The sequence below is a fragment of the Trachurus japonicus genome, chromosome 6, assembly GCF_045865225.1.
Source record: "Trachurus japonicus isolate A0001 chromosome 6, Traja_1.0".
Lineage (NCBI taxonomy): Eukaryota > Metazoa > Chordata > Actinopteri > Carangiformes > Carangidae > Trachurus > Trachurus japonicus.
The window spans coordinates 30,403,333-30,416,513 of record NC_140912.1 but is presented as its reverse complement, the minus strand read 5'-3'; the positions used below and the strand labels follow the sequence as shown (position 1 = coordinate 30,416,513).

Here is a 13,181-nt window from a genome sequence, read left to right as displayed (position 1 = left end):
ATCATATCATGGTCACACAATGAATACTTGAAGTTTCTATTCAGCATAAACACAATTCTGAGTTGAGGACACCCCTAGACACAACAATATAGACTATTAGGCTACATTGTATCATGAAATACTCATAACATCTAAGACATGACAGGTGTGGCATGATAAGCTGGGGGCCAATTTTGGCCAGCTGTAGTCACTATAGAATAGAAAATACTTTATATTAACCTATATTATTTAAATTTCGCATTTTTGCATGTACGGTATGTATTATTTCCAAACTAGTTTTTATTTTCATTTAACATTCATTTATATGCCAATCAAGAGTGGGTGAGTGAAGGAGTGCAAGAGAAGCACCTGCCCACCTCTCATGTCCAAGAGACTTTGTCCTGTCCTCACAACATGAACGAGGAAGGATAGGATGATAGCCCAGGTTTAATTATTATTATAACCTTTATTTAAATTTGGAAATATATTGAAGAGCAACCTCATTTACTATAATAATGAGGATTAATGATGAGGAAACTGTCACTGTCACATCTGTGCAACACCACATCTAGGCCTGCAAGCCTGCCCGTCTTGTGAGTTCGGGCTGGGCTCCAGCTCACTGAACTCAAGTTACATTAGGCTTGTAAATGTGCAGAGAACCTGAGTTACAATGAGCTTTATACTATCAGGAATCAAAGACTGTCCAATGACAGCTGAATAATCGGAATCAAAAGTCAAGCAATGATGTGAAATGACTGAGGCAGGAATCGAACTCGTGACCATATGATCACTAAACCTTTACTCTGCCACTCGGCTACAGAGAGCACACTGCTTTCAAGACTGTTGTCATTCATTATGATAATGTATATATATATAATGTGATGATGTGCTGCAAACTGGTAGGAGTAATCAAGGAGATAACAAACACCTGTAACCAATTGAAGGCGGGGGAGGAGAGCAGAATTCAACATAACATAACAAGAATTCTTCCCTTGGATTCGAACCAGTGACCTTAGGGTTGGCAGGCAGTTACCCTAACCCCTACACTACAGAGGAGTTGTCAAGAAGAGAGGTTGAGACTTTCATGAATGTGAGATTTTTCAATGATGCTTAAAACAAAAATAAATTAATATAAATTAGCCACACCAAGTAAGAAGAGGACTTTTTTGTGACCTGTGACTATTTTTTGGTGAATTAAAATGAATTAAAAAGCACTTAACAGCAAGTTACAAAGTTGAGCTCCTTCTCCTGCTGATGTGAAAAAAATGCATTGAGCTTAATGAGAGCAGAGAGCTCCCTGGCTGCATTTAAAAAATATTTAAAATTATTATCTAAGTCTCTTTGCATTTTTGACCAGAATTTTAGCCAGAAGACAAGTGTGGCTACAAAACTGGAGAAAATAATTTGTCTAGAGTTTAATTTGTGGCCGTGCTGACAGTTTAGCCAGAAAAACTCTAGAATGTTTTTTTGCCTCTCTCCACTCTGACACCACTCTGGCTCTGCTCGTTAGACGCAATACACACACATTATAAAGCTGAAAAAAATCAGAAAAAGTTAAATATTTGAAAAAGTATAAATAGTTAAAAAGAGAAAAGTAATGCCGATAAAGTTCAAAAGAAGCTGCACGTTTTGATATATGAATTGTTGAAATAGCACAAAGTATGAAGGACTAGAAGAAGACCGTAAAAAGGCGGAAGAAAATGGCCAAACAGAAGAACAATAGTGTGACTGCTTCAGCAGTCACACTAACTAGAAAAAACATTTCCAAGAATGGAAATGGTGTGAATGCTTCCAGCAATGCTGAATGAGCTGAAGAAATTGTTGAAAGAAAGAAAGAAAGAAAGAAAGAAAGAAAGAAAGAAAGAAAGAAAGAAAGAAAGAAAGATTGAAACAAGAGAGAAAAAAGAAAAGGACAGAAAGAAAGAAAGAAAGAAAGAATCAAACAAACAAAGAAGTAAAAAGACAGAAATGGAGTGAAAGAAAGAAAGAAAGAAAGAAATGGAGTAAAAACAAAGGAAGAGAAAAGGAGTAGAAAGAAAGAAAGAAAGAAAGAAAGAATCAAACAAACAAAGAAGTAAACAAACAGAAATGGAGTGAAAGAAAGAAAGAAAGAAATGGAGTAAAAACAAAGGAAGAGAAAAGGAATAGAAAGAAAGAAAGAAACAATCAAACAAACAAAGAAGTAAAAAGACAGAAATGGAGTGAGTGAAAGAAAGAAGGAAAGAAAGAAAGAAAGAAAGAAAGAAAGAAAGAAAGAAAGAAAGAAAGAAAGAAAGAAAGAAAGAAAGAAAAAGAGAGAGGGGGATGATAGATAGAAAGAGGTAGATGGATGGATGGATGGATGGATGGATAGAGAGGGAAGGATAGAAAAAGTTACGTAAAATACAAATGAAGGAGTAGAAGAAAGAAAGAAAGAAAAAAAGGAGACAGAGGGGTTAAAAATAGGGAGGGGGATAGATAGATAGATAGATAGATAGATAGATAGATAGATAGATTTATAGATAGATTTATAGATAGATAGATAGATAGATAGATAGATAGATAGATAGATAGATAGATAGATAGATAGATAGATAGATAGATAGATAGATAGGTAGATAGGTAGGTAGGACACATGTTAAAAGTTGCATCCTATGTCCCAGGCTCCACCTGTAATTGTACTACTATTAATAGAGTTGGAAAGACTAAACGTCTGAACTTAAATTCATGAGAAAAAAATTAATTGTTGGAGATGTTTACATCAAAAGTATAAAATAATTGAGAGCCTGATGAATTTGAGCTGAAAACCTGTGTGTGTGTCTGGGTGTGTGAGTCTGACGGTCTCTCTGTCTGTGTGTACATGTGCAGAAAGTAAAACTGTTGATAAGCACCACAGAACTCCTCTCTCCCTAATGATCTGATTGATTACACCTGTGTGGCAGCCTGCCCTCAGAAGTTACCATGGCGACTACCATGCTTACATTTTACTGTGTGGAACAGTGTTGTGTTTGTGTGTTTGTCTGTTTGTGTATGTGTGTGTGTGTGACTGTGTGTGAGTGTCTGTGTGTGTGTGTCTGTCTGTGTGAGTGTGATGCCTGTGTTTGTGCGTGGACATCCTCTGTCAGTCTGGTTTATCATGTGTCTGTGTGGGGCTGTGTTTAAAAACATCTTAACGAGCAGCCAGGCTGCACCTGCACTATAGACTTTGATAACGAGCTGGCCGCTACAGCTGGACCAACTGCACACAGAGCAGAGCAGAGCAGAGCAGAGAGATTTGTGCTCTGAGCAGCTTCCGAAAACAGCCCAGAAAAAGAGAACCGTAACTCTTATCAGAATATGGTCCCGACCATCTGGGCAAGCAGACCTTCCTGAGCACATTGATGTGCATTAAATGTTTGTAGGGCAAAAACTTTTCTTGCCGTCGCAAGGTAGAAAAGGGGGGCATTTCTGCTTTTCTAAAAAAATCAGCTCCTACTTTTATATTGAAGTGGATGAGCCACTGGAGCGGGTCTAGCTGGACAATTAGGCTCACTGAGACAATTCTGTAAGTCTGTCTGCTGTTTTGAACACATTAAATGAGACACAATAAGTGTGGCTACAAACCGGTGAGGAAATCATGTGTCTAGAGTTTAATTTGTGGCCGTGCTGGCAATTTATCCAGAAAAAATCCTGAATGTTTTTTCGATCCCTCTCACTCTAACGATGATGTCACTCACTCTAAGCCCTGCTCGTTAAGCGCAATACACAACCATTATAAAGCTGGATTTTGTCGAAAATTTTAATGATTTTAAAACAGCCAAATACCTAAAAGCTGTTGAAGATATCAATAAGCTGAGTAATATGTGAATAGATTAAAAGTTTGTCTACAGTTTAAAAGTGAAATGGAGTCTGTGGGAGAAAGTATGCTGAAGTTTTAGAGGTTCAAAGTAGTAAGAAGATTTTAAAAGTTTGAAGACGTTTTCAATGCATTCCTATGGGAAAAAAATTGCAGAAAAAGTTAAATATTTTAAAAAGTATAAATAGTATAAAAGAGAAAAGTCATAGCACCCTTGTCCTGAAAAAGCCACACGTTTTGATATATGAATGGTTGAAATAGCACAAAGTATGAAGGAGTAGAAGATGTCTGAAAAAGGGTGAAAGTAGTAAGAATAATAATAATAATAATAAGTATAAAGAAAATGGCCGAACTGAATAACAATAGTGTGAATGCTTCCAGCATTCACACTAATAAGAAAAAATCCACACAATAACAGTAGTGCCCGGGCTTTGCCCGGGCACTGGTCCCTGCAGCTATTTCATAGCTGTTGGGACCAGTGCCCGGTGCGATTGCCCGTGGCCCTAATAATACAGTTGTACATCTTTATAAACTTGTGCTGTGTTTGTATTTGTTTGGTTTTAATGACTGTCATTAATGGATGCCCCCAGTTCTTTACCTGACTTTACACTATGCTGAGTGATATGTATTTCTTATTTTTTATTTGAGTGTCTTGGAAAATATGAATGAGAATCACAAACACTATTTTAATCATGGTGGGAAATTATTGTATAGCAGTGCAGTATTTCACATATACAAATACAATACATATTTAAAATGAATGAATGAATAACAACAATAGAGATCTATATTTAAGATAAAATTAAATATATTTAAATTAAATTACAATTATAATACAATAATAAATAATATATAACGTTACACATTTGTATTGTTTATAACTCTAACCGTGTGTGGTCTCACCTGTATGAGGCAGAGCAGCGGTCGGCCGGCGTACCTGATGCTCCTCTTCCAGTCTTTGCTGCTGGCTCGTCCTGCCAGACCTTCAAACTCCGTGGGAGTGAACCACTGCTGGTTGTGTTTGATGCAGTGGCCTTTACCCCCTGAACACAACAACAACAGAAACAGGACAAATTAGAACAGCCTGATTTTTGCTTTCTTGGACACTTAGTTGTGATGCACAAAACCTAAATATTGCAATAAAAAAACAGGTAATAGAAACGCCTACATATCAAAAAACCTCGCAAATATCGCTAAAACATTTTGTATGCTCCCATGAGTTGTTTTTTTCAGACGTATATCGATAATAAAAGTGTAATGGAAACACTTATTTCGGTTCAAGAACATCACACAGCTGATTGAACGTATCCCAGGTCCTCATGAAGTTTTGTATCCACAGTCCTCATTCACAATCCTCTCCCAGAAATCCCTCATTCATGGCCGCTGATACACATAATATATAATATTGTGATGCTCCATGTGTTTGTATGTTACGTAAATGTTTTGGCACCTCCTATGGGTCATTAAGAGGAATGCAGCTTTTTTCACAATATTTAAGACGTTCGCATTTTCATTGGTTGTTCAGGTCACATGATTAGTGATAGAAAAAAAACTAGAGGACCGCACATGGGTTAAGATTTTCTCTTTCTTTTACTTACTGACTGTGCAGAGCTTGGAGCAGCTTTGTGTGTGAGTAGAATAATTAATCTGTGTTTATAAAGTTATTTCTGCTCATATTTCATTGTATTTCATAAGATTTGTTTACATTATTTCATTGCCAATTTGTGTTATTTACAGTTTCACATGATTAAAAACAACTCGGCATAAAAACGCTGTATCTTCAATAAATGGAGTTCACTCACGTCTTGCCTACACATCATTGAAGCTACCTAGCTACTTCAGTCCAGTTAAAATGTTTCGCTGTCTGGTGATGTGTGCCTCGCTACGCGCTCAGGTGCCAGAACAAATATAATTATATATATAAAATATGTATATATACTGTATATAAGGGCTTTTTGCCTTTAATCAATCAAGCGCTGCCTTCGCCTTCTGTTAAAAACAGTAACAACAGTATCTAGCGGCAGCTGAGATCGCTGTCCCAACACCATGGAGACGCAAGATGCTTACGTCCATCTTCCTCAAAGTGAAGTCTCGCGGGACAGGAATTTAAGAGAATTATGGGATATTGCGAGACTAGACTTTATGAGTGTTTACGACTCATTCATAACTTACTGTCCCTCTTTGATTCGCAAAACACCTTTCAATGGAAACTCCTGCACTTTTTTCGAAATTTCAGAAATATCACTTTTATTTTGCAAAAACCTGTAATGGAAACTATTACTACTAAATGGCAACGCTTAATTTTCTATCAAATGTCCCGTCATTCCGACAATTTTTTAACTCCTATGGTCGAAATTACGGTATTTTTTTCTTTTTTTATACATCCTGCCTTTCTGACAATTCCTTTAATAGCGTTTTTTTTCCCCAAAAGATTTTGCACTGGTTGGGATTAGGCAATGCAGAAAGGAGTTGGTTAAGTTTAGTAAAAAGAGCAAGTAGAGGCTAGACAGGCAGACTAGTCCCTGTCTGCGCTCTGCTGCGTAATTACGCACAACCATGTGGGTATTCCTCTATCAGCATGTCTTAAAGAAGGGAGTCACCTGTTGAGTAACACACATTTCCTTATATTGAAAGCCTTGTCGGAATGCTGGGAATATTCGGTACGTCTAAATGGTGGGATGTCGGAATGACAGCATGTAACCCTACTAATATAGACCGAATCGCCTTGTTGTTTACATTCTACTTCCGGGTAGAAAACCAGCACGTAATTTGAATGAGATCAATAGTAACGAACGAGAGTTTAGCTATATATATCGTATTTTTCACGACCTATCACCGTTTAGACAAATCTGAAATGATTGAAGAAACATTACTATTTCTGTGTGTGTGTTTTGTGTTGCTATGTGTATTTATTCAGTTTGGGGGAAACAGTGTCTAGAAAGCATCAGTGGCTCAGCTAACAGGGACAGCTAACGGCGGTAGCTAAGCTAACACCAGGACGTCAGCTGTTAAAACCCTCCCGTTGTCGGACACGACATGAAACTACTCCAGTTAGCTCAGTCATGTTGTAACTCAGATATCCGCTGGAGAAAATATTTTTTCATGGAGCGTTTATTGAGTCACTGAGTTATTAAAGTTTAACAGGTAGCTAACCGTTAGCCCGGCTAATCTCTGATAACCATGACTAATTACAAAAATGTGCACACGTAAATAGTAATGTTTGTCCAATCATTGGTTTTATAGACTTTACAAACATCAGATTAGTAAACGGTGATATAGTGACATGAAAAAGTAGATATATATATAGCGAAATTCTCGTCCGTCACTATTGTTCGAATGCTGGTTTTCGTAAACAACAAGGCGATTCGTCCTATAAGCTACTAACACTAGAAACGACCTGAACCAGGACCCGTTTCTATGGTAACTACCAGGTGACATGGCTACAGGTGTGAGCTGCTGGTCACCTGATCCCAGTCTGGTCTTGTAGAGGACGCCGCTGGTGTTCCTGCAGCGCACCGGCAGCTCGTTGTTGTACACCGACGGGTCCCAGTTGTACTTGGAGCAGGAGTCTTTGTCCTGGGGGGGGGTCAGCGGGGTCGGCGTGCTCGGAGGCCCTGAGGGGGGGTCACGGCACGGGACAGAACAAACAAGATCAAGGTTTTTATTCATAATTTGGGTCATGGTGGATACCGCAGGATCCTGAAACACACATGTACACACACGTACACACACCTGGGGCGATGGCGGTGGCGGACTTGAAGCCGGTCGACTCCATGATGCTGCCGTCAGTGTGAACCACAATCAAAGTGGCCTTCTGGGTACTGAGACCTTCACCCAGCTGCAGGGTCGTCCTCCCACTCTGTAACACACACACACACACACACACACACACACACACACAGAAACACACAGTTTACACACACACTGCTGAGGGCAGAGGGCAACGATCGGTGTGATGACTGAGGCTGCAGTGGCCCATCAGGGCTCCTGTAGGTGGATTAAAGATGAACTATGCAAGTACGATCTCTTTTCCACTGTGTTGCTAATAACCCTCCTCTCGGCCATGTGCGGTTAAATCTAAAATAATCGTATTCATATAAGGAAAACACATACACACAAATATAAACAGGACTAAAGTTAGGGATTAGGGTTGAACTAGTTTAAACTCATCAGTTTATCTTGATTCTCTGTTTGATTCCCAGTAAAACTTCATGTATGTTCAGACATCAGACATCACGCTGAAAGAAATCTGATGCAAATGTGCACATTCATGTACAAAAACATGACTGCTGCATGTTAATTATTATTGTTTAATAACTCAACTCAATTTAATTCACTTGTTTTGAGTACTCTGTCGTATGAGGTATCCAATCATGTCGATACAGCTGTTTTTGTGCTATGGAATTGTTTGTATTGTTTGTTAAGTGGATGTATGTGTTTTTATCAGGTGGCAAAGCAGTTTCCCCTTGGGGATCAATAAAGTTTTCTATCCTATCCTATCCTAACTCTAAAAGTTGCTTTTTCCCAACAAAACTTCATGTATGTTCAGACATCAGACATTATGCTGAAAGAAATCTGATGTAAACGTCCACATTCATTTACAAAACATGACCGCTGCATGTTAATTGTTTATATTTGAGTTAATTCTTGTGTTTTTGTGTAATAACCAACTCTAAAAGTAATTCTGTCATTCATTCATGAATCTAACTTTGTTGAATTTGAGAACAGTGGTTAAACTGAACAGGATTATGTGCACTGTGTCATATCAATAAGGTATCAATGATCGATAATAAGGTTCAAATTGTTAAGCTGCAGTTAAAATTAATAGTTTGGTAAAAAAATAAACAGTAGTAGACTGTTGAAGCTAATTAAGTTTGCTTATTGTTTTAAAGCTGGGTTTTTTTGGTTTTTTAAAGTATTTTTTTTTGGCTTTTTCGCCTTTATTTGATAGCACAGAGTAGAGATAGACAGGAGAGGGGAGGCAGAGAGAGGGGGAATGACATGCAGGAAAGGGCTGTTTGTTTCCAATGAAGAAGCCGGTGATCAAAAAATCAATCCATGGAGCGGTGGATCACGTTATTTATCATCTACCATGTTACCATGTGTATATCTGTGTAGTCTTATCTGTCATCAACAAGAGATTACGGGTTACGGGTTAGCGCGTTATGTTTGTGTGGCGGTGTCGCCATGGAGACGAGAGCTGGGACACCGGGTCGGAGGCTCTGATCTTACAAGGTTGGTTTTCAGCCAAGAGAGCCTCCATTCTCCCTGGAACTAGTTACAAGGCATTGATTTAACCAGCACTAGGACTCTGGAGCTGGTTAATAAAGGTAAAGATGGAGAAATCCTGCATAGTTCCTCTTTAAAGACACGATAGACAGCAGCAGCATCAGATTACAGATGTGCACCTGCAGCATCCTGGGAGCATGAAGTACATGTGAGGGTAAATGACTCATGAGTAATTCAATGAGCATAAATGACCGGGACAGGGAACTCATAGTTCTGCACAAAGGAAACAATAAAACTGGACTTTGACCTAATGAATGCTCCATTTCACCTCACTGCCTCTCTATTTGCTCTGCATGTGACTGTACAGTACAATCTGACCACTCTACCTTATCTATCTTACCTTATTTAACTTGTTTTTGGTATTATTCTTATTATTCTTTACATCTTTTATGTGAGAACTCTGCAAACCAGAGTCAAATTCCTTTTTGTACGAAGCATACTTGGCCAATAAATCTGATTCTCTCTGAAGCTCATCTAATCTGAGGCAGCACTGTGATCATCAGTGTGTTTATGTGTGTGTGTGTGTGTATCTACCAGCACATGTTCAGGGAGGCTTCCTGACGTGGCGACGGTCGTGGTGAAGACGTTGTCCTCTGCGTTGTGGACGTCCCCCACCGTCACCGCCGTCACCTCTGGTCCAAGACAAGTCAGAGATACAGATGTTTAATATCATCACATCAACAGATCAATACAGCTGCTTTAACACCGCTACAGATGTGTGTTACCATGACAGTATGAATATTATGATCAGTGTGCATCTGTTTGTTCAGGACTGATTGTGATTTATGTGTCAAGCACCTTGCATAGTTTTGTTTTTGTATATTTTCTTTTATTAATGACGATAAAAACCATCTTCAATAATAAATCTTAGAATAAAAAATCACTCATCAAATGTAATTCACGGGAATTTGGAAATAAGAAAAATAAAAACAGGGTCAAAGTTAGGGATTATAGGGTTAAACTAGTTTCTTTAGGAACTAGTTTTGACTTTAAATCTGCAAATTCATCAGTTTAGCTCGGTTCCCTATTTTATTCCCAGTAAAACTTCATGTATGTTCAGACATCAGACATTACGCTGAAAGAAATCTGATGCAAATGTCCACATTCATGTACAAAAACATGACAGCTGCATGTTAATTATTTATATTTGAGTTAATTATTCTGTTTTTGTGTAATAACCAACTCTAGAAGTTGTAATTCTGTTTTTAATTTCTGAATCTATCTTTGCTAAATTTGAAGAAAGTGGATGGATGATGGATGATAATGGATAATAAAGTTTCAAATCGTAAAGATAGTTTACTTATTGTTTTAGAGCTGCCTATGTTTATGTTCATGTTAAGTCTGTTGCTATTTTTCTATTGCTATTATGAATATGCTATTAATCTTTTTATGAATATTAATCAGCTGCTATCTTTCTATCTTCTTATAAATATTCATTGGTATTTTTCTTTTACACTGTTTTTATGCACTTTCTGCTCTGTGAGACTGTGATGCAGCTGGGTTAATGAATTTCCTACAGGATCAATAAAGTATTTATCATAATAGCCTTTTGATTTGTTGAATTTTCCTTCTCTCTAAGAATAATTATGGAAACGAATGATAAAACCTGCTGAGGTCTAACCATCATTTTTATTTAGAATAAGAAAAATGCCAAAATAGATTAAACAAATGTTTCCGGGTGTGAGTTATAAAAAGAAACTATTTGTATGAATGTCCTTTTCTATCATTATTATTTTGCACATGTCAAACTGTTTTTATGCACTTTATGCTCTCTGTGAGACTGTGATGCAGCTATGAATTTCCTACAGGATCAATCAATCATAACAGCCTTTTGATTTGTTGGATTTTAAAATAATGCTCAATTTCTTTTCAGGGAAACAACAAAACAAGGGGTTTTCTTATTAAATTTACTTTTATGAATAAAGAAATGGCCAGAAATAAAAAACAAAGTTATCAAACAGTAACATGCATTTTCCTTCTCTCTAAGAATAATTATGGATCCAATGATAAACCTGCTGAGGTCTAACCATCATTTTTATGTAGTAGCCTATAAGAAAAATGCCAAAATAGATTAAACAAATGTTTCCGGGTGTGAGTTAGCCTATAAAAAGAAACTATTTGTATGAATGTCCTTCTCTATCAGTATTATTGTGCACATCTCTCTCTGTCATCATGTTGTTGTATTTTAGCGCCGCCACGCTCCGCAGCGGCCTCGCTACTCGACCTGCAAACGCCGCCTGGGCCTCGTCTGAGTTCGGCAGCGACTCGGCTCCCATGTCGACGTTTCCCGGTGGTTCCGCCGCCATCACCGCCATCGTGGTGACTTCGGCCTCCGATTCGGTATCCGAGCCCTCCTCCTCCTCCTCCTCCGCTCCCTCCTCTCCCTCCACCGGCGGCTCTTCGACGAGGAGGGGCGGTTCATCCAGCCCGAGCGCCTTCGTAGCCGAGTCCGCTTCGTCCATTTTTTCCGCCGAACACAACGACAACAGCCGAGTCCGACCGAGCAGCGGCGGCGGCAGAGCGCGCGCGTTCCGAGCGGGTTCCGAGTGCAGCCGAGCCTGGCACGAACCGACCGACCGAGCGAGGTTACGGAACAGAACACACGCTAACGGTAATCAATACTCAATCCACCGAAATTAACAGAAATGCTGAAGAATCAGGAGACCTAGTATTGTGGAGGGAGAAGGGCAGCACGACTGTTTTTTGTGTGTGTTTTTTTTTCACGAAGCCGAGCCGAAGAGAGCGATGCACCGGAAACAGCCGGAAATACCCGAGTCGCCCCGAAGCGACACAGCAGCCAGAAAATAACAATGATAGATAGATAGATAGATAGATAGATAGATAGATAGATAGATAGATAGATAGATAGATAGATAGATAGATAGATAGATAGATAGATAGATAGATAGATAGATAGATAGATAGATAGATAGATAGATAGATAATTTATTAGTACAGACTCTGGGTCCAGTTAAAAATACAAGACAGGACAGGAAAAAAACAAAACAATATAAAGTAACAACAATAATACAACAACAGACAACAACGACATACGGGGTAGTCTAGCAGCCCCTTATCAATCGATGAATTCCGATTTCATATTAATCCAGGCAATCTAGCTCATTTTGGACCCAAAAATAGAACTAATTGTAACAGAAGGTTTTTCACCATACATCATTTCTATGAGGTGTCTAGAACAACATACTAAAAGTCCTAAGAAATCCTAGTTGGGGAAATATGTTTAATTCGCATCATTATGGTGCCAATACAATACACCACAATGGAGCTTTTTTTCCCCTTTACTCCTATCACAATGAAACTTTACACAATGAAAGTATCCATGAAATGTAACATTTTTTGTATTACAAGTTTGTTTGAAAATTAATTTGAATATGCAAATGAGCCATACACTAATCAAATATGCCCAAAATACATCCGAATAGGCTTATTTTTTTCCTTTACTCCTACCACAATGAAACTTTAGTGACTGTTTTTGAGAGCGATGCACCGGACACAGCCGGAAATACCCGAGTCGCCCCGAAGCGACACAGCAGCCAGAAAATAACAATGGATTCCGATTTCATATGAACAAACCCAGATGTTTATGATCTTTTTCATGTATTTGCTGTAATTATTTTTGATTAAATTTTTATTTAAAAAAAAATTATAATTTTAATGTTTGTTTGTTTTTGTTTTTTGTTAATGTTAATAAGGTAGCTTCTTCCTCACCTCAGATCTCGGTGCCCAGCCATGTCTCCTCAGCAACAGATAGTGTACAGTATGTGTGTGGGTGTGTGTATGTTTGTGTGTGTGGGTATGTATGTCTGTCCGTATGTCTATGTGCGTGAGTGTGTATGTAATTGTGTATCTGTGTGCAGGGGCGCCGCTAGGGATTTTTGGCCCATTAAAAGAATCTTTACAGGGCCCCCAACACAGCGGTGCCATTTTTTGATGCTATTTTACATACAATTATGCATTTAAATGGTATTTTTGACTATCAGTCTGCTGTACGCACCACAGATTTTCTCTTCTGTTCTTACTGCACGTCTTCTATCTAATTTTTTAAAGGGTTTATGCTTTTTAAACCATATTTTTTGTA

General features: G+C 38.4%; 1 protein-coding gene across 1 annotated transcript in view; it reads right to left on the bottom strand.

Moving 5' to 3' along the window:
* deaf1 (DEAF1 transcription factor) overlaps positions 1–11,652 on the bottom strand; it is a 29,945-nt gene extending 18,293 nt beyond the window's left edge. Inside the window, exons 1-5 of the mRNA XM_085780188.1 lie at positions 11,307–11,652; positions 9,617–9,714; positions 7,526–7,652; positions 7,258–7,407; positions 4,697–4,836 (exon numbers count right to left, since the gene is read on the bottom strand). Coding sequence (XP_085636314.1) covers positions 4,697–4,836; positions 7,258–7,407; positions 7,526–7,652; positions 9,617–9,714; positions 11,307–11,544 — 753 coding nt within the window. The 5' untranslated portion in view covers positions 11,545–11,652. The remainder of the gene's footprint in view (positions 1–4,696; positions 4,837–7,257; positions 7,408–7,525; positions 7,653–9,616; positions 9,715–11,306) is intronic.
* Positions 11,653–13,181: the final 1,529 nt, after the last annotated feature.